This window comes from Balaenoptera borealis (assembly GCF_965194805.1).
Source record: "Balaenoptera borealis genome assembly, chromosome: 19".
NCBI classification, from domain to species: domain Eukaryota; kingdom Metazoa; phylum Chordata; class Mammalia; order Artiodactyla; family Balaenopteridae; genus Balaenoptera; species Balaenoptera borealis.
The window spans coordinates 16640828-16667090 of NC_138878.1; the positions used below are offsets into that span (position 1 = coordinate 16640828).

Consider the following 26263-nt stretch of genomic DNA (forward strand, 5'->3'; position numbering starts at 1 on the left):
ATTCTTATATGTGCTTCTGCATTCTGCTGCAGTATGCAGTTTAAGTATGCCGAGCCTCACACAGCTAGGCAGTTGCACAAGGAAGGAGTATTTAATAGCCTTTTCAGATAATTGTGGTTATCTTTCTGTCTACCAAACCAAAACTCAACAAGCGGATTCTTAAAGGTTAGTTGCAATGTAGGATCTGAAAATTTATCAATAAAGTTTTCATATCCTGTTACATTAAAAATCCTTTGGGGGCTTCCCTGGTGGCGCTGTGGTTGAGAGTCTGCCTGCCAATGCAGGGCACACGGGTTCGAGCCCTGGTCTGGGAAGATCCCACATGCCGCGGAGCAACTGGGCCCGTGAGCCACAATTACTGAGCCTGCGCATCTGGAGCTTGTGCTCCGCAACAAGAGAGGCCGCGATAGTGAGAGGCCTGCGCACCGCGATGAAGAGTGGCCCCCGCTTGCCACAACCGGAGAAAGCCCTCGCACAGAAACGAAGACCCAACACAGCCATAAGTAAATAAATAAATAAAATTAAAAAAAAAAAAAATCCTTTGGTCTCTCTTGCAGCTTGAATAGATCTTTCTTATCCTTGCATGATTTTGTAGCATCATGTATTGGTCATTTGGAATATATTTTTTCATTGAGTTATGCACATTTTCCAAATGTTAAAAGCATTTTATTATATCAAAAAGTCACATTTGCTAGTATCACCAATGATCTCATTAGACAAGTCGTTAAGTATTGGGAAGCTATCAAACTCACAGAGACAGATACTAGTTTTCCAGAATTCTAATTTTTGTTTGAAAGCTAGAAATTTATAATTGTTAACAAATACCATCAGTATTTTCCTTAAATGATAAATTCATTTTGGTTATTTTAGGAAAAAAAATGTCTGACAAATACCCAAGTCTGACCAGCCACAGTTTGTCAGCCAGTTGTTTTTTCAAGTGAAAAATGGTGTTGCATGAAAAACCCCGCTAGTTCAGCTTGCACCTCAACCACATATGCTTTCCTCTGCAACAACTCTCATACCTCAGTATGCAGCCGAAGTGGACTCTGAGCACTTCTCATTTCATCTCACAGATTATTAACAAGATGAGTACTCAAGGGTTGAGATTAAATATAACTAGTAATTTTTACTGCTTCAACAAAGACATTTTGAGGTTAAACTGGCATGTTTTCTCCCTGCAAGTCCATACAGTTTGGTGCCAACTGCCTTGATTCATGCTAAGGTACCAGCAATTTTACCAACCCTCAGTGCAAATGTCAACAATGAAAAAAGCAAACAACATCTTAGTATTACTGTGAAAATAGTTTTGAACTTACAGACACCCTGAAGAAGGAATCCCCAGAGGTCCATGAAAGTATAATTTGAGAACCACCTCCCTGGGCTGATCCCTGTAGAACCAACATGCCAATTACACATTAGCTATCTCAGCAAGAGTTAAATAAGTTTCAAAACTACTCCACATATGATCCAAGTAAGACAATGTATGAGGAAAGTGACAGGGTGTATTCTACCATATTCAGTTTGATTGCTAATCCCAAATCAGACATTAAAAAATATAAAGTCCAGGAGAATTTTTCCTACAGATTTGATTATGAAATATTTGGCAGAGGGAATCTAATTCAAACCAGCTGCTGGACTCTTGCTGCACAGCAGTTGGTTAGAACACACTGCCAAAAGGCCCCTTAAGTGGGGAGGCCAGATGAGCTCATGCAAAGGCGTTTCAGCAGCTTTTGCCCCATAAGTCCCATAAGCACAACCCCCCTCAATTTTCCACATCATAAAGTAGCCACACTTTCTCTGGATCATTTTCTTTTCCAGTCAAAGAAAGATTATAGGAAAAGACTACAAAATTTACATCCTGCAAAATCCACGGCACCTATATCTATTTTTCTACCTGTATCCTGTACCTGGCTTTAACCTCAAGAAATGTGTAAAATAAAAATCCTCTTCATTTATCACTTTCATGTTTTTACTTAATTCCTCAACCATCCCGAAATATCAGCTATTAAGTAAACACACACACACACCTTTGGTTTCCAAGAATCTATAAATGTGCAATCCAATATAAATGGTTAACTCATGTTAATTTATATCACACTAACAGTGTTCTTTGATTTTTAAAATTTATTTTATTTATTTATTTTCGGCTGTGTTGGGTCTTCATTGCTGGGTGCAGGCTTTCTCTAATTGTGGTGAGCGGGGGCTACTCTTCGCTGAGGTGCGCAGGCTTCTCATTGCGGTGACTTCTCTTGTTGCGGAGTACGGGCTCTATGTGTGCGGGCTTCAGTAGCTGTGGCACGCGGGTTCAGTAGTTGTGGCCCATGGGCTCTAGAGCGCAGGCTCAGTAGTTGTGGCGCATGGGCTTAGTTGCTCTGCGGCATGTGGGATCTTCCGGACGAGGGCTCGAACCCGTGTCCCCTGCATTGGCAGGTGGATTCTTAACCACTGCGTCACCAGGGAAGCCCTTCTTTGATTTTTTTTTTTTTAATTTACTTATTTTATTTATTTATTTTTGGCTGCACTGGGTCTTCGTTGCTGCGTGCGGGCTTACTCTAGTTGTAGCAAGCGGTGGCTACTCTTGTTGTGCAGCACGGGCTCTAGAGCGCAGGCTCAGTAGTTGTGGTGCACAGGCTTAGTTGCTCCGCAGCATGTGGGATCTTCGTGGACCAGGGCTCGAACCCATGTCCCCTGCACTGGCAGGTGGATTCTTAACCACTGCACCACCAGGGAAGTTCCCTTCTTTGATTTTTGAACTGCAATTAATTCTTAATTTATCAGGGACTATCTACCTTTGCTATTGGATCATCAGAGTCCTTAATCTTTTCCTTCTCTATATGTTTATGTTACCCTTGTGTGTGTGTGTGTCTCATCCACTCATAAGAACATGTTCCAAAGTACTAGAATTAGTGAAAGTGAACATTCAGCCCTTTCTCATTACTCATATGTATCTCAAACTGCCTCTTTCCTCCACACTAAAATGACATAAGCACACCACTTTCTGGCTTTGCCTCTCTCTACTGGATACCTTCTGGTCTGGGTTCCTCCTCTGGTCTCTTTCAGTGGCGGTACTCTAAACCCTCTGGGAGGCAGAGGATGATTAAGCCTCCTTAATTCTATCAAGAAGTGACTTCAACCAATTCCATCTGGCCCACACAGCCACATGGAAAAACTAAACCTCTCATCTGCCTGTCACCTTTGCTCCTAATCCACCAGTACTTCCTGAGCAAGGAGTGAAGAATCCTTGCTGTTTCATTAATTAATTAAACATATTAAGAGGGACTTCCCTGGGCTTCCCTGGTGGTGCAGTGGTTGAGAATCTGCCTGCCAATGCAGGGAACACGGGTTCAAGCCCTGGTCTGGGAAGATCCCACATGCCGCGGAGCAACTGGGCCCGTGAGCCACAATTACTGAGCCTGCGCGTCTGGAGCCTGTGCTCCGCAACAAGAGAGGCCACGATAGTGAGAGGCCCACGCACCGCGATGAAGAGTGGCCCCCCTTGCCACAACTAGAGAAAGCCCTCGCACAGAAACGAAGACCCAACACAGCCATAAATAAAATAAATAAATTAATTAAAAAAAAAAAAAAAAAGAGGGACTTCCCTCGTGGTGCAATGGTTAAGAATTCGCCTGCCAATGCAGGGGACACGGGTTCGAGCCCTGGTCCGGGAAGATCCCACATGTCGCAGAGCAACTAAGCCTGTGCGCTACAACTACTGAGCCTGCGCGCTAGAGCCCTTGAGCCACAACTACTGAGCCCGTGTGCCACAACTACTAAAGCCCACGTGCCTAGAGCCCGTGCTCCACAACAAGATAAGCCACCACAATGAAAAGCCCGCGCACCGCACCGAAGAGTAGCCTCCACTCGCCGCAGCTAGAGAAAGCCCACGCGCAGCAACGAAGACCCAATGCAGCCAATAAATAATAAAAAACAAAAACAAATATATATCTGAATTCCTCACATTTAACATGAAACTTTCACTACTCATAAAAACTGTTGGTTTAGAGCTAAGCTCTTCTTTTAACAATGTCAAAAAACCAATTATACTTTTTACACAAATTCTTCCTTGACATATTTTCACTTAATAATAAATAATTATTATAATTAAAGAAGCTAACACTTACTTGAGCACGTACAATGTGTCAGGTACCACTGTAGGCATTTTAAAAGTATTGACTCATTGAATACTCACACCCACTCTATCTCATTAGGGTCCACTTAACAAATGAAAAATCTGTGGCACAGAAAGATTAAGTAACAATGCTCCCAATTACCTAATATAAGTGGCTATTAGGAACTCAAACTCAGTTTAAGGATTGGTCTTATTCCCTTCTATTAAATCTTGTTGGCTTTTGGGGTTTGTTTTATTTATAACAGCTTTACTGAGATATAATTCACACTCCATATACTTTACCACTTAAAAGTGTATATAGTTCAATGGACTTTAGTATAATGAGAGTTTTGCAACCATCAGCACAATCTTAGCACATTTTCATTACCCTAAAAAGAATCCCTATACCCACTAGCAGTCACTCCCTATTTCTCCCAACTCCCTCCCCACCCCCCGCCAAAAAAACCCCTGGCAACAACTAATCTGCTTTCTGTCTGTATAGATTTGCCTATTCTGGACATTTCATATAAATGCAATCATACAATATGTGGTCTTTTGCATCTGGCTCCTTTCACTTAGTATGTTTTCAAGGTTCATCCATGCTGCAGTGTGTATCAGAACATTTTTTATTGCTGAATAATATTCCATTGTATGGATATGCCACATTTTGTTTATCTGTTCATCAGCTGATGGACACTTGGATTGTTTCCACTGTTTAAGTGTCATGAATGATGCTGTTATGAACGTTCATGTATAAATTTTTGTGTGGACATTTTTCATTTCTCCTGGATATACAACCTAGGAGTGGAATTGCTGGGTCATACGGTGACTCTATGTTTATCCTTTTCGGGAACTTTCAGCTTTTTCCACATCAACTGCACCATTTTACACTCCCACCAGTAGTGTATGAGGTTCTATTTTCTCCTACAACCTAGTCTACTCTTGCATACTATCTTTTTAATTATAGCCATCCTAGTGGGTGGGAAGTGATAGCTCATTGTGGTTTCAATTTCCAAGTCCCTGATGGCTAATTATGCCGAGCACCTTTTCATGTGCTTATCGGCCATTTGCATATCTTCTTTGAACAAACGTCTACTCAGATCCTTTTCCCATTTTTTAATTGGGTAATTTATCTTTTTATTATTGAGTTGTAAGAGTTCTTTATATTTTCTAGATACAAGTCCCAGATTAGATATATGATTTGCAAATATTTTCTCCCATTCTGTGGGTTTTTTCACTTTCTTAATGGTGACATATGAAGCAAAAAAGTTTTTAACTTTGATGAAGTCCAATTTATTTATTTATTCTCTTGTTGCTTGTGCTTTGGTGTTGTATCTAAGAAGGCTCTGCCTAAGCCAAGATCATTAAGATCTACTCCTGTATTTTTTTTCTAAGAGTTTTAAATCTTATTTATATCTTTTCCTTAGTTGCAAATTAATACCACACTGATAGTACCCACACAACCACCCCATTTCCTTGTTTAGTACCAAAGTACTTTGGTGGTCTAGGTCCAGTCTAGTCAATGTCCAGAAATTATTTGTTTATGAGATTGTAATTTCTATATTGAACAAAGGCTCATCTAGGGAATGTCATAGGTTTCTGCTCCATCCCTCCAGTAACACCCAGTTAAGGAAATGTCTAAGGATATAGCTACCCTCCTTGCATTCTATGATCATAACTAGAGCATAAGCCTCTTCCATAAAATTTAAGCTTAAGAGATCTGGACAGTCATATTCATAAGCTCTAACTCTTTAGAAAATATAAATTTAATTGCTCTAATTATATCTACTGAGACATGTCTACATGTTTTGTTATAATTCCTGTCATGCTCCCAATATAACTAAGACAGAGAAACTGTAATTTAAGTAAGAGAATTTATCTCAACTAAGATTTATTGAAGGCCTACTATACACGAAGTATTATGGGAAATGCTGAGCTAAGTCATAGTTCTTGACCTCAAGGAGGTTATAATTTAGTGAGAATTTTAAAAATAAATAAATAAAACCAGAGAAACTGATGGTTAAATTCAGTCTTTTTCTTTTTTTTTTTTTTGATGTGGATCATTTTTTTAAAGTCTTTATTGAATTTGTTACAATATTGCTTCTGTTTTATGTTTTGGTTTTTTGGCCGTGAGGCATGTGGGATCCTAGTTCCCCTGCTAGGGATCAAACCCGCACCCCCTGTATTGGAAGTCGAAGTCTTAACCACTGGACCGCCAGGGAAGTCCCAAATTCAGTCTTTCTGAAGGATCATTATGTCCTGAAGGAATTAATGAGGGCACACTTCCCTAACTCTGGGGCTCAATAAATCCTTTATCTCTATTCTGTGATCTAAGGGCTCCAGCTCTAAATTACACAGAAACTCCTGAAAAGCTATGTGAAAATTATATTTTTACAAAAAGAGTGATATATGTAAGGGAACTTGGCAAATTGAAGGAAATCCTACATAACACAGAAGCCTTCCTGGAATAGAAGAATACTCTGCCTCACGTGACTCTCTGTCTGCTGAAAGCAGGAGCCCCCATACTGTTGCCCGTGGGACATACCAGATGGCTCCACCATTTAGCCTTTCTGACTACCAAGTATTTTCTGTGGGGCTCCCTTTTAATGTGTAGTTTTTGAGCTAGATCAAAACCTGATTCTTTTTTAAGCCCAAATAACACCGAATGTGAACATGTTTTCTAGTTTCACACTAGATAACTACTTTCTAGTTATTTCTTAAGACATCTTGGCCCCCAAATCTACATTTCTCTATTCTTTTCCCTTCCAACTCCTCACATTGGACATGCTAGAAACATCCTGTTGCTTCAGGTCAAATAAATGTTTATTTGATGGAATCAAAATTATGTACTCTTATACTAGAAAGAGAAGTTGAAGAATGTTTTGGTTGAGTTGTGTGGTTTATCCACAGTACCACAGTCTTGTTTAAATGATTTCATCACTCAGTCAAAATGCTGCCACAATTTCAGTGGTTTTCTAGTCACAGTCAATAAAGTAAAGGGAAAAAAAAACACTATTTACTTATCTTCATGACTAAGCAAGTCTTGAAAAGAGCAGTTAGGAAGCTGCTTCAACAACTTAAAAAATACACACAAAAATACTAGTGACAGAAACCATTTATTTTGAGCTAGGAGCTGCAAAATAATAAGGTTGTGAAAGAAAGGTTTTTGTCTAAATCAACTACATCAGCTACTTAAATGCTATTTTAGCCACCTAAAAGATAATAGAATTCATTTTAAAATTCTTTAGTAGATTTAGAGGAGGATAGACATTTTATTTTTTTGTCTTTAGTCTTACCTTGTGGCAACAAGAGGGTAGCTATGACACGGTGATGCCCAGGCATCCCTTGTCCACGGCATACAGTCATAAAGCAGCAAATCCTTCTCAGTCACAGCCATGAGGACAGGTCTCCACTGTTGTCTTCCACCATCTAGTTTTGCCTGTTACAGTGGTGAAATCCAGAAAGTAGAGCTAACTATAGTGATCTGTAACTGTAAAAGTTCCTTCAGTGACGGCCTAAGATAGTGGGTCTCTATTCTGCTTCCCCTTCCTAACAGATGTGAGGAAAAGGAAACATCCCATCAGGTTCCTTCCTTCCCACTGGCAGGGATTCTCCACTGGGAGGTGTGAGGTGGATTGTGTAGTTTGAGAAAGCTCTCCCTGAGTGAGTTACAGACATTTTCTAATGATATGACACAGTTTTTTCCCTATTCCACAATAACTAACTAATTATCACCAATTCTAATTAAATACGTAGTACTCTGTTCAAAATGATAATAGTTTTAATATGTCTGATGTGGGAGTAACATCTTCTAAGTACAGGATAGAAACTATAACCAAATGAAGCTGTATAATATAAACATCATTGTTTTTCAAATATTTTTGATCAGGACCTACAATAAGAAATACATTTTACACTGCAACTCAACACATACATATAAATACTGAATTTAAAAATTTCCAAAACAACACAATTCCTATACTTTGTGCAACGTACTCTGCTAATTTCTATTTTATCTTTTTTAAATGCCGATATGACCAACTATGCTGTATTTTGGAAAACACTGATATAAACTATTGTCACAGAGTTCCCCATTATAGTTCAGGAAGTTTATGTTTCAGTTTCAAGTGTACCATTGCATTTAATTGCATAAAGCTCAGTTATCTCTATGATGGTTTAAAAATGTAGGAAAACAACCACTACTTATACATATTGTCAAGGATCCAAGACTAAAAAACAAAAGACTATGTTCAAGAAAAGGCCTGGTATCATCAAAATGTTTGCCTTCATAAGATGAGACCTTTGAGCAGGGAACGCTTAACAACAGAGTATTTTAACCCTCATCTTTTCTGCTCACTATCACTGATGGCTTCAAGGTGAATTTAAATTGATGAATCACTTGTCTCTTACTTGTCTTCAGATCTGCTTTTTATTTTCTCTTCCTTAATGACTTCTGAAGGTAATTTGAACATGTCAGGGCACCTTAAGAATACATCTATAATCTGAAAAGTGACCTGAGTGGTTCGGTTCTGTGCTATAACATCTACCACTGGGACGCTTTTCTCCTAGCTAGAGCCATGAGCTGATTCCAGGAAGGGGAAATGAATTCCAGCCAGTGAAGCTACCCATGTTCGACCCTGTGCTGAAAGCACAAAATATATGACTCAACCCTGAGAATTCAAGCAAAGTATGGTAGAAATAATTAATACTTTCCTTACCAGTGAACCCAAGTTTTCTAAGACTCTATATTAGTCTAGAGTAATGTCTGGAGGGAGAGTATCAGCTGTAAAGAGGTTCTCCTGGATTCTTAAATTTTGGGGTGATAGATACCCCGAAGGGATTTCTAGTTTATGTGCACTACCAAGTCTTTGTCTCTGAGATTGTTATGGATAATATTTCATAGGGAAAATAATGTAAAAATGTATCTTCCCAAAGGGATAAAATGACTATCGTATTTTTTTAATTAATTTTTTTTGCTAAGTTATAAGAGAGATTTTGAACACTAGATCAGAGTATATGCATTTAGAAAACCTAAATTAAATGTATTTCTTCCCAAAGAAGAGAAAGGAAAACTGCTAATGCCAATACAAGCCATATGTAATTTCAAGACAGAGAACTTTTTTTTCAATTAACAATTTTTAAAAAGTGTTTATTCTTTAGCTCTTTTGAGTCCTTAGTTTTTGGAGAATATCTTTTCCCTCTTCTACTTGCCATTGGAGAAAAATAAAACCTCAGTTTAAGTCATTCGGTTGCCTATTTGCCTTAACTTATAAGGATAATGTTTGCTTTCACTGGAATCAAAATGCAGCCTGCTGTATGTAGTATGTGTTTTTGGTTGTGGTATCAGTACAAGCAGCCTTGGGACTCCACTACTGAGGTGTTTTTTTTCCCCACTATCGAGTTTTTGGCCAGAGAAAAAAGGGATACTAAAGTTAGGGTTCTGGTTTGCTTGTGTTTCAATAACCACACATGCATACACCTGGCCAAACAATAGCCTTCTCCAAATTTTATTTTCTAATAACTAGAGTTGAATAGCACTAAAGATGAAAAATTAATAATAGTTATTATTCATTCCCTAAATCTCTTCATCCCACAAATCTTTTTAAGAGGTGATGTACTTCTGCTATTAACGTATTTTATTATTACAATAGAAAACAGAGAGCAAAAAATAAATTGTTCCACTAATCCTGATTTAGTGTATACGTTCCTAATTTGAGTCTTTACACAGTTTGAGAATAACCAGGGAAAAGGTAGGAACTGTGAAAACAAAGCTTTCTTTGCCTGTCTTGGCTTTTCTACCAACACTCAAATGCTTAAAAATACTTATTTCGTAGGTAACGTATGTCCCCTCATTTGTTGGACTTAGAGAAGATTCCCTCTTAAGAATATAACCAACTAAAAGGTAAACTATCAGTCACATAAAAATAAGTATCAGTAAAGAGATAGAAGTGCCTTGCACAGAACAGATTATCTATTGGTTACCAAACATCTGTAGCATAGGTTTTCCCTATTTTAAGCAAACTCAATTTATGACAATGTGAAATAACAAACAGATAAGTTAAGGAGAGATCATTTAAAGTTAAATAAATGATAACTATCTTTTCTTTACAACTGAAACAGTTTCATTCATATGCAAGCTTTTCAGGAAACACATCTATTGCTAAAAGAGATGCTTACTTATTTTAAAAAGATTACATGATCTCAAATTATCCTGACCATTTTCATACTCATAGAATTAAACAATCTTACCGTTAAAAAAGGCAACTCTTATCAAATATGTAAGTTCATTACAATACCTCTGAGAAATGGTATCCAGTCTTGCTTGAACAACTTATTCTAAGTGTATTTGATTTGGGTAACCCAAACAACTACTTGGAAAAAGTAAAAATCATGAATAGTTTAGAAACAGCACTTTGGATTAGTTCCGTGATACTATTTTTAAAGAAGTTGAAACTTTTTGACTTAGTATTATTTTCCAACCCTGAGTTTGTGTTCTTGGACAGTATTTTATAATTAATGACTTGTTTGCTTGCTTTTTGCATGTATATATGTAGACAAAGGAAAAAATTAGTGAACATCTACTATTTACAAAGCATTAGGCTAAGTTCTGGGGGCTAAAGATTTGGGAAAAATGTGCTCCTATCTTCCAAGAGCTCACAACTGAGTGGAGGAAACACACACATAAATACAGTCCATAAAGGGCAGACTGTGATGAATTTGTGGCTTTATTTTTCTCCTTTCTACTTTCTACTTGTCTGTATGTAGCATAAACCAGATTAAGTTCACTTTAAAGGTCTGGCAACCCTCATACGTTGCTGGTGGGAATTTAAATTAGTTCAATCTTGATGGAAGGTAAATTTGGCAATATTTATCAAAATTACAAATGCATATACTTTTTGTGGTAGTTTAAAAAGATGTCCACAAATTCTTTACCATTCTTCCCTTTAAGAGCCAGAGCCCTGGGGTATAGACTGGACTTAGTAACTCACTTCTAATGAAAAGAATAGAGAAGAGACTAGGTCATAAAAGGTATTGTGGCTTCCATCTTGTTCTCTCTGTCAGATCACTTGCTCTGACAAAAACCCACAGCCATGTCTCGAGGACACTCAGCCAATCTTGTGGAAAGGCCTGCATAGAAAGGAACTGAGGACTTCTGCCAACAAGCAGTAAGAAACTGAGACCTCCTGCCAACAGCTATATAAATGAATCCTGTTGGAAGTGGACCTGCCAACCCAGTCAAGCCCTCAGATGACTGCCACCCTTGCTGACAGCTTGACTGCAACTTCATGAAGCGTCCCAGGCCAGAACCAGGCAGCTAAACTGCTACCAGATTCCTGATCCTTAGAAACTGTGGGAGGTAAATGTTATTTCAAAGTCACTAACTCTTGGGGGTAATTTGTTTTATAGAGATAGATTACTAATACACCCTTTGGACCTGCGCTTCTGGGATTTATCCTACAGGTATAGAAATATCCCCTGTTCTATGAACTAACAATCAAAGTTCAGGAAATGATGTAAAACTTTGGATAAACCCCTTTCTAACCAAAGTTTTACTGCTCACTACTAGAAACTTAAGAACCAAATACATTCAGATAATGTGTTCCCTTGTTATCTGATCTATCTGAACTCAGGAACCAAAGAGTTTGGAAAGCACATGTGTGAAAGGAAAAACTACAAGGTTATTCATTATAGCATTCTTTGTAATGGCAAAAGATTATGACAACAAAACTGGGGGGTGTGCTTATTTAACTACAGCCACACAATGGAAAACTATACAGTTGTAAAAAAGAATGCTCTCTGTGCTTTGATATGGAAAGAGCTCCAGGATATATTGCTTAATGAAAGAAACCAGCAAGGTATAAAGTAGTGTGCAAATATGCCATCTTCTTTTATAAAAGAGAAAAAGAAGAATATATATTCATAATTGCTTTTATTTGCATAAAGAAACTCTCAAAAGACTCAGTAGAAAGGAATGAAAGTGATTACTTCTCTGGGCGCAGAGGGGTAGGAATTAGGTGGCTGGGGGACCAGAAGGAGAGTAAGACATCACCTATTAACTTTTTATTCTGACCTTGGAACTATGTAAATGTATTACCTTTTTAAAATCATGAAGATTTCTAACATTGCTGAAAGCACAGAACAATTACCACTCAATCGAGTTTTTCAACCAGCATATAAAAATATAGAAACAATGATAAACACAACTAAAAGACTAAAACTTTCAAAGTCGTAAATACTTATACCATGATTTTCATTAGTTTCTTCTGCTTAGTTATTCTAATTATGCCTCCTAGAAATCATCACAGTACTAATTCTGTGTTCTAATTTATTAGAATCATTATTTGGAATGTTCGTAAAATTTCACGGCTGAAAAAAAACTAAATCAGTGGAGTCCAAAATCCACTACACAATCACCTGGGGAGTCAAATGAGATTTCCAGGCCCCACCATCGGTCTACCAAATGTGAACTCTTGATGGGGAACATGAGAAGCCAGACCTGGGAAACTGTATTTAAAACAAAACAACAACGCAAAAGAACAAAACCTGCCTGGGCTGATACTGATGCAATCCCTGCTCCCTTGCACACACGAAGGAACTAGGATGCAAAGATATGAAGGCACTTTTAAAAAGATCTAAAACCAGTGAAAAACAGAGCTAGCACTTGAACACTCATCTCTGAATCCCTATTCTGTCTTCTGTTTTCAACTCCCTCTGGCCCAGCTGACAGTGAAGGCCCAGAAAGAAAAAGGATGTATTGTAACATCATGTAGAACTTTTAGTCTCCCTTTTGCCAAATTTGGATCTAAATTAACTTGGATTATATCCTTCCTTTCCCTTTACCCAACATCTACTTAGGTTTTCTTGTTTCTCCTCTTTTCATTTTTCAGTTGTAGACGACAACTACACATGTTTAATGGCTTGTAAAGTGTTTTGTATATTTTATAATTTTCCCAGACCAGGGGAGTAAGCCTGTTGTCCCTGAAACTCTGTCAGTAGACTAGTACAGGAATTGGGAAACTATGACTTGTGGGCCAAATACAGCCCACTACCTCTTTTTGTAAATAAAGTTTTACTGAAACACAGTCGCATCTATTCACGTTCATATTGTCTATGACTGTTTTCTTGCTATAATGGCAGAGTCAAGTAGTTGTAGCACTAATAGCCCTTTGCAGAAGAAGTTTGCTGATCCTATTCTAAAACCGTGAAAATTATCTTCAGTCATTAAGGATACAGATGTTACTAAGAACCCCTTTTTAGTTATGTTATGATGATGATTATCATGACAGTCAGTTCTTCTGGTGGAGGTGATAATTAGCAACAAACAACTAAACACTAGGGGAGGAGAAACAAAAGACTAACAAAAGATCTGCAAGCTAGACATCCAGGGCCTGACTGCATGATAAACATTACAGACATACGAAATGGGGGAACCATCTTGGCTCTGAGTAGTGACCCGGTGAGACCCTGCCCTGCCTCCCAGCCTACCTGTTCTGCCAGCCAGGCAATGTGCTTAACCTCCTTGCTGCCTCCTGCTGTACTGGTTGCACCAAGCATGGCATTGAGTTCAGCCAACACCTGTGGGAGGAGAGCCATTATGTTGGTGTGGATAGCTACGAACCAGGAGTGTGCTGTGGCTGTATCCTTGCAACGTAGGATCAACGTGTTCCTGCTATCAGGAGAATGTAGCTCTATCAATCTGTATGGAAAAAGAAAAAAAAAGGTGAGCTAGATCAGAAGCCATCAAACCTGCCACGGTTTAACATACACAACTGAAAATCTACTTTTACATTCCAGAATATAAATACTTTCTCTTAATTCCTTAGGGTCCAATTCCAGAGAAATCCACATGTGGAAAGATCATCATCGGAAAGACTAACTGCTGGGTCTGTTGTTTCAGTATTAACGTAATGATCTAAGATAAGGGAACCTACTGTAGAGTCTGTAGTAGAACACTGCACTTTGCCTTAATTTCCATGTCAAAGAAATGGAAAGTGTGCTTGCTGAATCTCATAGGCACATTGTAAAGAAAGAACTAATATTTTTTTAAATACTTAGAAAACTCTGGTATACAGTATTGCTAGGTATATAGAACCTACTGCCAAACAGTGAACTGAAATTTCCACTGTGTGAAATAAAGAAAATAGCTGAAGAATGACTCTTTACGAAAATTTGAAATTGTTTTTGAGGGTCTGGGTAACATTATATGATTAAATCATCCACTGAGTCATGGTAGAAGAATAGTTAAGAGATCTTCAACTCTATGACTATTATTTGTTAATACTCAACTGTGAACAATCTATACTTCAAAAGTAACTTTTAGGAATTATGTAAATTTTTTAAAAAGTACACTCAACAAATTCCTTATAAAGCAATTTGTTGGGTACTATTTTGTGTTTTGATCAAAGTTTTTGCCAAGATGAATTTTAAAAATCATTCAATAAATGACTAACATATATACACTGCTGTGTTCTAACAGTGAACACACATATCTTTTAAAATGGAAAAATAATTTGGTAGGCTGGAAACTGACAAACTGCCACTGACCAAGGAGAGATCTTTTTATTCTTTCATCTTTCTGAAGATAGTTTTTGCTTCCTTGCAGCACTGTCACCAGATCCCACACCACCTGTCAAAGGTGACCAGTTTACATGTACACTAGCATTTCTGCCTTGAAGTTTGCATCCCTCTCTTTTGTCCTGTTTAGAAATTCCTTTACAATTCCAAATTTTAATTTGCCATACTTAATATGGCAAATAAATATTCATTCTCATTTGAACTCTGGTCAGTCCACCCTTTCTTAAATAAACATTTATTGAGAACCTACTGTATGCCAGATACTATGCTTGACACTGTGTTAGAGATACAGCAGTGAAAAAGATAGGCAAAAAAACTAGTCTCTACTCTCACTGGGACTATCATCTAATGGGGAAGGCAGAAAATTTATAATTAACTAATACACAATTACAGGTTACAAAAACTACTTCTATAAAGAACTGTGATGACTACCACAAAGTTCCTGGCTAAAAAAGGCACTCCCAAGATGGTAGTAGCAAAGCAGGACTGCAATGGAGGCCTCTACACCGCTGGGGCACACTTACCAAGCTGGTGTCAGGCTGTGAGACTACCACAAAGTTCCTGGCTAAAAAAGGCACTCCCAAGATGGTAGTAGCAAAGCAGGACTGCAATGGAGGCCTCTACACCGCTGGGGCACACTTACCAAGCTGGTGTCATGCTGTGAGACAATTTATAAACACATCTACCTGGTACCTACCTACTTACCCACTCAATGTCCTCCCACTAGACTTACCCTTCTAGCTACCTGAAGGTCTAGCCACCAGTCTATCCATGTTTTATATGCCTTCACAGTTCTAGGGCAATAGCCAAGTAGGCCAGAAAGTTCTAGAAAATAGTCAAAACATAAAATAAGATCTGTGACCAGCCAAAACACTTCACAAAGCCCACACCTGAGGTATCTTTAGACAGCAAGTCATAAGCTATCCTGCTTTCTGTTTTAGTTACAGTTCAGATGAATTTATTTGATTTCCTATCCTATAGCTAAATACAGTGAGAAGTAGCTTGGGATTAAAATTTAGAGGGTTTTGAATAGCAGGTTAAGTCTGAATATTAATTGGTAAGCAACATGGAATCACTGAGGATTCTCAACAAGGGAACGATATGATCAAAACAATGAATTAAAAATAATTTTATGAGATATCTGTACACCTAGGTTCACAGAGGCATCATTCACAATAACCAAAAGGTGGAAACAACCCAAATGTCCATTGATGGAATGGATAAACAAAATGTTATATATATATATCCCACAAGACACTTGGTGTGGCAAAAAAAAAAAATAATAATAATAATAATTTTATGGTGGGATGTAAGATGGATTACAATAGAGAAATGGCCTGGGGAGGTTTAATTGGACCCAAGAAGGATGAGACTACACAGAGCTCACCAGGAGGACCCACTCCTAGTCAGGAGGAACACCTCCATCCTAAAAGCTCAGCAAAAGTAGAAGAAGAAAAGAGATTTCTGACAAATAGCTTAACATTCATGTTGACCTTTATTTAGTCCTCTATATTACTTTATAATGTTTTTTCTTTTTAATGTTATTTTCCACTATATCAATTGTTGCCGTCATGGTCCTTAACATAAATATTTGTTGGCTAAAAAAATGATTATATTTTCTAAAAGAAAAATAGTTATACATTTATTATGGGAAGATTTAAAATAGTATATTACACTCACTCCCTGGCTCTGAACTCCTGGCAACTGCTGATCCTTTTACTGTTTCCAAGGAATCATACAGTACGTAAGCTTTTCAGACTGGCTTCTTTCACTTAGCAATATGCATTTAAGGTTCCTTCATGTCTTCTGTGGCTTGACAGCTCACTTCTTTTTATCACTGAATAATATTCTACTGTCTGGATGAACCACAGTTTGTTTATCCATTCACCTATTTATTGAAGGACCTCTTGGTTGTTTTCAAGTTTTGGCAATTACGATTAAAGCATTTGTGTGTAGGTTTTTGTGTGGACGTAAGTTTTTGACTCCTCTGGGTAAATACCAAGGAGCACAACTGCTGGGTCACATGGTAAGACTACGTTTAGCTTTGTAAGAAACTGCCAAACTGTCTTCCAAAGTAGCTGTACCATTTTGCGTTCCTACCATCAATGAATAAGCCTTTCTGTTACTATACATCTTTGCCAGCACGTGGTACTGTCAGGTGGATTTTGGCCATTCTAATATGTGTATAGTGGTATCTCATTGTTTTAATTTGCAATTCCCTAATGGCATATGATTTGAGCACCTTTCATATGCTTATTTGCCCTGTAGTTCTTCTTTGGTGAAGTGTCTGTTCAGATCAGATCTGTTGTCCATTTTAAAACTGGGTTGTTTTCTTATTGTTGAGCTTTAGGAATTCTTTGTAAATTTTGGATATCAGTCCTTTACCTGATATGTATTTCACAAAGATTTTCTCACAGTCTGTAGCTTATCTTTTCGTTCTCTTAACAGTGTGTGACGGTTAATTTTATGTGTTAACTTGACTGGGCTAAGGGATGTCCAGGTAGCTGGTAAAACATTATTTCTGGGGGTGTCTGTGAGGGTGTTTCTGGAATAGATTTGCATCATCAGTAGACTGAGTAAAGAAGATAGCCCTTGACAATGCAGGTGGGCATCATCCAATTCACCGAGGGCAGGAATAGAATAAAAAAAAGCAGGGGGGGGGCACGTTTGCTCTCTTCTTGAGTTGGACAACCATCTTTTTCTCCTGCCCTCACACATTGGTGTTCCTGGTTCTTGGGCCTTTGAACTCAGGGAGAATCATAAGACTGGCTTTCCTGTTTCTCCAGCCTGCAGACAACGGATCATGGGACTTCTTGGTCTCCACAATTGCATGAGCTAATTCCTATAATAAATAAATAAATCTATCTAAATATCTATCCATCCTGTTGCTTCTTTCTCTGGAAAAGCCTAGTACACAGTGTCTGTTACAGAGCAGAAGTTTTTAATTTTAATGAAGTTCAACTTATGAATTTTTTCTTTTATGTACTGTGCTTTTGGTGTTGTATCTAAGAAGTCACCACCAAACTTTAAAGGGAATTTTTAAAAAGCATAATCCTACAAGCTCAGGGAGAAGAGAAGAGCGACTACAACAAAATTTTGGAAGCTGGCAAACAGACAGAGCAGACCTAAGAAAAGTGGGCAGAGTCAAATCCAAGCCGATCCATGTTGCAGAATCCTGAAGAGGCTGGGGAACTGGAGGCACCAGTTACCTCTGGAAGTGGGAGTAAAGCACTCAGCTAAAATAAAGAGGCCGGCTGACTGTTTCAGCATTCCCCACCCCCAGCGGCCAGTGACTGCCCCACCCTCAACCCAGAAGAAGATTCATATCCACCCTCATTCCACCAAACTGAGTGCAAGAGCCAGTGATGTCCTTAATTTAGACCCTATACCAGGCTAGTTGTTTTCTACATAGGCTATTTATTTCCAGCTGGTTGCTTTGGCACTGTAACCAGCTTAACATCCTTAATCGCATGCTAAAAGTTGTTGCAAAACCATGACAAAAAATTTCTTTCACTCCTCCTACTGACCTACTTAGCGCTAAAGGCAGGAATCAGTTCATCCTTCTCCGGACACAGAACATTCACCTTCTGAAAAAGCCTTTATACCTCATACAGTTCCTGGGAGACTCTCTCAGACATAGCTCCTTTGCCACAGTTTAAATTCTGAAAATCCCGATGTTAAAGATCCTACTTATTAATAACTGAAAGAAAGGAAAATAAGTCTGATATAAAATAAACTTAACCTGATTAAGCAGGAAAAGATCATGGCACCACTAGGCTGGAAAAAGACGAAAACAGGAAATAAAACAGTTCCCAGGACAGAATCACCAATTTTTCATGAAAAGAGAAATTTTGCAGTGTTTCTTAAAAAGGGATTGTAAAATAGAAAATTAAATTAGAAGAAACAGAAAATAAACTCCAAAATAGGACTAATGATTCTAGGATCCAGAAGTCTGCCTTTGAAGAAGCAGCCCCTAGAGCTGATAAAGGGGACAAAGTGTTTCCTAACGTCTATTGCTGTTTTAAAAGACAAATTCAAATGAAAATTCTACAAATAAAAGTTCGGAGGCAGTCTGCCAGTCATTGTTTGGGCCCACAGGAGAGAGGAGGAGACAGCTACAGTGTGAAGAGTTCTGGCCTCTGGTCAGACCACTGAGGATTTCCTGAGAAATGCAATTACATTCTGATCAGATGAATCAGATCATGTTTAGGTCCACAGAAGCATAGGATTCTTAAGTTTAGCCTGCTTATTTCTTCTGCTTAGTAAAGTCTATGACATAACTTATGTGTTCAATTTAGTAATAATCATGTTGTTTTATACATCATAAAGCCAAAATTTACCTTTTACATGGAAAACAGCCAAAGTGAAGATGACCCAGACATTGTGAACCAGCTCAATGATAACAGATTTACATTTCCGAAAAGCAGCGTTTAAGAACACCTTGTCCGCGCTAAACTCCGCACTGCCCACAATGCTGTTTGCTAAGGAACAGGCTCATGTTCTCTCCCTGGACTTTGTCATTATTTATTTAGCTTTCACTTTCCACAATGAACCGCTTATAACTATCAGAAGCATCTAGTGAGGTCTTGAGGACTAGAGGTGGAAGAAGCGAATAAACTTCCTCCCCCTCTTTACTTATTCATTCTGATGGTCAGCACTTTTTCTCAGCTCTAGATAGTGAAACTGAATCAATGTAGTAAAACAGAAAAAAAGGACGCTTTCCTCTCATGTCAAATAAATTTTTTATCTAGAAAGTGAAGTCTTTACATTAAAATGAAGGATGAACCACAAGGAGATTCCACTACACACCCATCAGAATATTTAATATTAATAGTTAATATAGTTAATATTAAAAAGACTGACACTACCAATGCTGGCAAGGATGTGAAGCAATGGAAACTCCTGCACACTGCTGGTGGGCATGTAAAATGGCACAACCACTCTGGAAAAAAGCCTGGCAGTTTTTTAAAAAACTAAACATACACCTACTCTTTGAGCCAGCAGTTTCACTCCTAAGAATTTATCCAAGAGAAATAAAAATGTATGCCCACAAGAGTTGAACAAAAATATTCACAGTAACTTTATTAATATTAGCTCCAAACTGGAAATAGCTCAGGTATCCATGAATAGGAAAATGGATAAAGAAACTATGTTATATTCATAAAACATAACACTACTCAGCAATAAAAGAGAAAGAGCTATTGTTACATGCAACAAGAAGAATGAATCTCAAAATTCTTACGCTGAGTTAAATAATTCTATCACAAAAAAGTACATATGATATGACTACATTTACATGAAGTTTTAGAATAGTTGAAACAGATCTATGACAGCAAGTCAGAACAGTAGTAGCCTTGGAAGGTGGGAGAGGGAATTGACTGGGAAGGGGCAAAAGAAAACTTTCCAAGGTAACAGTAATGTCCTGTATCTTGATAGGCTTGGGTTACATAATTTTATGCATCTGTCAAAATTTAGGATTTGTGTATTTTATTGTATGCAAATATTGTCTCAAAAGAAGAAAGCTACAGCGAAAACACTGAACTCTATATGCATGCTTGAGTAGAGAGAAGTATTCTAATGTGTGCAATTCACTTTGAAATGCATCAAAGAAAATTAAGATGGATTGACGGATGGATAGGTGGGCCAATCCATGATAAAGTATATATAGTAAAATGTTAATGGTAGAATCTATGTGGTGGAAAAATGAGTGTTGACTATAAAATTCTTTCGACTTTGCTGTATGTTTGAAGATTTTCATAATAAATTATTAGGGAAAAAATGAAGAATGATGGGAATCCACTTGCCTATGTACGGCTTAAATACCAGATTCATAATTATTTTCCAGATTAGGGAACATCTAAGCCTATTCCTTGTCAGAGTTTTACAAAAGACTATGTGGAAGATTAAGATTTTCAAATAGAAATATGGTCAGTTATATAAGGCTGCAATGTGATAAATATCTTGGTGACAGATGTCCTGATGAAACTTATTTTTGCTATTCATAAATGAACTGTTTTTCTCCATGGCTTTAAATGTTGCAGCTGTGTCACCTGTCATGACATTTCCTTTGACAGAGCTGAGATAAATTTAAGGATCAAAGAGCTCCAAGTGATTTTACAGATACTATCTTATTTATCCTTGAAGTAAAAGAACAGAGTTGAGCAAGCATTATTATGTCCATTTTACAGAAAGAAAAAAATAGGAGGACAGAGAAATTAAGGGACTTACTTAAGGTCACAAGGACACCAACAGCACCTATAATAATAATATATTGAGAGCATACTATGCCAATTTTATAACTGTTCTCTTATTTAATCCTCATATAACCTTTCATTTTACACAGGAGGAAACCAAGGCTTACGAAAACAAATAGTTTGCCTGAAGTTACAAAGTCCATCACCCTAACTTCAGTCTAGTCAATGGCTCTGAACATTTTTTTCTACCAAGACACTTAGGATAGATGTTCACATTCCTGTGGGTATAACCAAAGTTACGTATAATTTTGCCAGGTACCTGCAATTCTACTGCTTTTCTTTTTCTCTAGAAAGCACACTGGAATGCAAGTAAGAGTGACATAAGAATAACCTTGAATCTCTTCCAACTTCTATTTTACAAAAAGCAGATCATTTGCAAATTTGGTATTTTTTTTTCTTTTTTTGGCCGCACCATGCAGCATGCTGGATCTTAGTTCCCCAACCAGGGACTGAACCCGTGCCCCCTGCACTGAGAGCACTGCACGCGGAGTCTTAACCACGTGACCACCATGGAAGTCCCCAAATTTGGTATTTTAAGTAACTTTGGAAACAAATTACTTTGCAGCATTAAGCCTGATAATCTGCAAAAGCCTAACTCTTCTAAGACCTATCCTTGTATAGTAATAAGTAGACTGATCATCTTACTGAAGAGCACAGTGATGATACAACTCTTGTAGCCCAAACTGCCCTCTCCTGTTGGTTCTGAAAATCTATTTCAAACTTGACCATCCACCAAATGTCTTTAGCATATACGCTAAAGAGAATGCAGCCCCAAGTTTTAATAAAGGTCAAGGTTATTGAGCTCTAAAAGATGTCTTAGTGGATGATAAACTAGCACCACTTTCAGCAATACAGCCAAGTCATATCACCTTCCTCCTTCCTTCTCTCCCTACTCCCACAACCCCAGCGTGCTATAGAAATATATCAGCAGCACTACAGGTGCTGTAGACTGAATGTTTGTGTCCCTGCCTCAAATTCATATATTAAAATCCTAACCCTGAATGTGACAAAATTAGAAGATGGGGCCTCTGGGAGGTGATTAGATGGTGAGGGCAGAGTCTTCACAGATGGGATTAGTGCTCTCACGAGAGAGACCCCAGGGAGCTGTCTAGATTTCTCTGCCATGTGAGGGCATAGCAAGAAAATGACCATCTATGAATCAGGAAGTGGGCCTTCGCTAGACACGAAATATGCCAGTGCCTTGATCTTAGACTTCCAAGGCTTTTCCCTAACTGTGAAAAATAAATTTCTGTTGTTTATAAGCCATCCAGTTTATGGTATTTTGTTAGAGCAGCCTGAACAGACTAAGACAACAATCTATTCTCATTCTCAGAAATGACTTATAGGGACTTCCCTGGTGGCACAGTGGTTAAGGATCCGCCTGCCAATGCAGGGGACAAGTGTTCGAGCCCTGGTCTGGGAAGATCCCACATGCCACAGAGCTACTAAGCCCATGTGCCACAACTACTGAGCCTGTGATCTAGAGCCCGCGAGCAACAACTACTGAGCCAGCGTGCCACAACTACTGAAGCCCACGCGCCTAGAGCCTGTGCTCCGCAACAAGAGAAGCCGCTGCAATGAGAAGCCCACACATTGCAACGAAGAGTAGCCCCCGCTCGCTACAACTAGAGAAAGCCAGCACACAGCAAGACCTAAAGCAGCCAAAAATAAATAAATAAATTTATTTATTAAAAAAAAAAAAGAGGGTTTCCCTGGTGGCGCAGTGGTTGAGAATCTGCCTGCCAATGCAGGGGACACGGGTTCGAGCCCTGGTCTGGGAGGATCCCACATGCCGCGGAGCAACTGGGCCCGTGAGCCGCAACTACTGAGCCTGCGCGTCTGGAGCCTGTGCTCCGCAACAAGAGAGGCCGCGATAGTGAGAGGCCCGCGCACCGCGATGAAGAGTGGCCCCCGCTCGCCACAACTAGAGAAAGCCCTCGCACAGAAACGAAGACCCAACACAGCCAAAAATAAATAAATTAATTAATTAATCAAAATAAGAAATCTCTTTATAAAAAAAAAAAGATTTATTATGAAGGGATTTAGCCTGAATACTTTCCTCAGCCTGACAATCAGATGACAAATTTAATGGCTATTTGTTCTCTTTATCACATGGTAACTCTATTCTAATTCCTTCTCTATAGTCCTAACTACATAATTTTTTTAAAGTCCATGATTAACAGATCACAGTCTCTACATAAATATATCTCATTTGAGAAAAAAATTTTAATTTGTATTTAAGAGGCAGAGTTGATTATTTACTTTACAAATTAATTCTTTTTTATTTTTATTGGAGCATAGTTGCTTTACAATGTTGTGTTAGTTTCCGCTGTACAACAAAGTGAATCAGCCACACATATACATATATCCCCTCTTCCTTGGATTTCCTTCCCACTTAGGTCACCACAGAGCATTGAGTAGAGTTCCCTGTGCTTTACAGTCTATTCTCATTAGTTATCTATTTTATACATAGTAGTGTTTATATGTCAATCCCAATCTCCCAATCTATCCCCATTGCCGACCCTGGTATGCATAAGTACAAATTAGATTCATACTGTATGAAAAAAAAAAAAGCATTTCTTTAAAGATCAAGCTGTTTTGTATTTATATATGACTCAATATACACACAATCTTTCACAAATAAACCTGTATATAACAAGAAGTAATTTCTATGTCTTGAACTTTTAAAAGAAAGCAAATAAAAACAATACAAATATATCAGAATGTAATTTTCAAAATATGTATACATGGGAATTCCCTGGCGGTCCAGTGGTTAGGACTCCGCACTTTCACCTCTGAGGGCTTGCGTTCAATCCCTGGTCAGGGAACTAAGATCCCACAAGCTGCATGGCGTGGCCAATATATATATATATATATTTATATATGTATGTATGTATACAAAGTTAGCAGTTAAGACTTTTTAAGCTACTATTTCTTGAGAACCTACTATGTGTTTGGCTCTATGCAAAGGGCTTCATGTGTGTTATCCCATTTAATCTGCACACTGAGTTAAGCATTATTCTTATTTTTTTTTTTTAATCACTGAGAATATGGAGGTTTATAGAGGTGAAGGAACTCGCTCAGAGCTTTCCTTGGAGCAGGTGACCTAGTTTGGATTCAAACCAAGGTCTGTGTGATTGCAGAGCTCAACTCTTTCCAGCATACACATAATATATTATAGAGCAGGAGCTTCCATGTCCCCATGGCCTAAAATGCCCAAGAAGGTCATTCAGCTTCTTGCTGTCTTCTGTGAACCATCCCATCCTGATTAGGCACCTGGCTGTGCATTCAGATCAGAGGAGACCATAAAAGCGAAAGTATATTATAAAAAGTTTGTCCTTAACTATGTCTTTGGACTAGTTTCTTTATCTCTTTTTTTCCCATCTCTAACCTAACACTAGGTTTACCAGTACCACATCATGGCATTAATGAAGACAAAGTCATAGAACCCAAATGGTGATAGAACTAGGAGGGACATTAGAAATTATCCAATCCAATGCTCTCATTTCACAAACGAGGAAACTGAGGTCAAAAGAAGCTAACCTGCCACAGTCACGTTACCAGTTGATGCAGTCTGACCTATAATGAAGATCTCTGATTCTTTACACTAACCATAGTATAAGGAATTTCCTCCTAGGAGATATTTTTTAAAATTTCTTGGACAAGACTTTTTCAATTATTAAGTACTATTCATAATGAATAAACTAATAGTAACACTCCAGAAAGGTTTAAAATGAAAAGTAGAAGCCTCTTCTTTCCTTCTACCTTCTAATCCCATTTCATTCCCCAGGCATAACCATCATTAAGCTTCTCGTGTGTTCATCCAAAATTGATCTATACATGTACATATATGTGTGAAGTAAGTTAAATATGGAAGTCCAAAAATGATTCTCTCATCTCAGACTGATGTTTTCCTCTATATAATTTAGTCAACAGTCATATTATTGCATAAAAATACGTAAAGGGAGAAAGTAATATTGCAACATATCTGTAAGTTTGCAAAGCTGTGAGTACGATGTTCTCCTTAGGTACAGCTCACCTGTTTTCCAGGTCCGGCATGCTTAGGTTTCTAGCAGCAAAGCACATTTTGAGAGGGATGACCTTCCTGTCCTTGGTGCTGTTCTGGTGTTTTGGAGAACCAGAGTCCTCACTGCCACTAAAGCTTGGTGACTGGGGAGCTGCACCTTCCCATGGCAGATCTGATACTAATGATGGCTTCTTGATATATGGCGTTACTTCTCGGATGAATTTAACTAATGAACAAAAATCAAAGAAGAAGGTTAGTATTTTTGCTTCCTATGAAAAATAACAACTGAAATATATACATACACGAACTATCTGGCATGAAGTGAAAAAATACACGAAGTTAAAGAGCCAGCACACAGAATCTTAGGATTGGAGGGTGCTTTAAGAACATGTAATCCAAATGATATACCACTGCTCTATCCTAAAAACTTTAACTTCTGAATCTTTGCATATTGTTGTTTCTGCTTAGGACTCCTTTCTCCCTTTGTCGGCCTGGTCAACTCTACTCAAGAGTCATCTCCTCAGCAGCCTTTCCTGTTCACTCTCTCCAGGGTATTACCATTAGTCTTCTGCAGCAACCTCTAAGCACCCTGGGTTGTAATCCTTTGTTAATACTTCAGTTCCCCTGCTGGCTGCGAGTTCCCCAAAGGCAGGGTTTACAATTTATTCAATCGTGGTGTCTAACATCCAGACCAGTGCCTACTCAGTAAATGTTTGAATAAATGAGTGAAGGAAAAAATGAACAATTAAATACCTGAATTATCTCAGTAGTTGGCCATCATGAATGAATCTGGAGATAGATTCAGTACCTCCTGAGACAGCCCCATCTAGCTTTAGACAACTCAACATTTAGAAACTTGAAACTTCCACCCATTGGTTTGCTGACTACAGAGGCCATATAGAACAAACTTAATCTCTTCCACATGAGAACCCTTCAGATATCTGAAGACTGAGATGAACTCTCTCTTCTCCAGACTAAGCTATGTATCTCTATTTCAGTTCGATTCAACTCAGTCAACATTTTTAGCTACCTTCCAAGTATCAGGCATTAGGCTAGTCACTGAGAATACAAGAGTAACTTAGGCATGGACCCTGCCTTAAAGGAATGCCCAGTCTAGTAAGGGAGACAGCTATGGAAACAAACCATTATAGCTTTGAAAAACAAGTACAAAAACATAGTCAAAAACAAGGTATTTCTATTAACGGTAGCCCCAAATTAAGATATAGCTTTTAATATATGTGAAATGTTTTTCTTTTAAGTTCAATTTTAAGACATATAAAATACTTCTTTTACCTCATT

At 38.2% G+C, this 26263-nt stretch overlaps 1 protein-coding gene across 6 annotated transcripts in view; it reads right to left on the reverse strand.

The window, feature by feature from the left end:
• SNTB2 (syntrophin beta 2) overlaps positions 1–26263 on the reverse strand; it is a 100595-nt gene that overhangs the window by 32219 nt on the left and 42113 nt on the right. For all 6 annotated transcript variants that reach the window (XR_014238007.1, XR_014238008.1, XR_014238009.1 and 3 more), the window contains exons 2-4: positions 24977–25190; positions 13595–13805; positions 7405–7547 (exon numbers count right to left, since the gene is read on the reverse strand). Coding sequence is in view for 3 of the 6 variants with exons in the window: in XM_082369895.1 (XP_082226021.1) it covers positions 7405–7547; positions 13595–13805; positions 24977–25190 (568 nt within the window). In the remaining 3 variants the exon portion in view is untranslated. The remainder of the gene's footprint in view (positions 1–7404; positions 7548–13594; positions 13806–24976; positions 25191–26263) is intronic.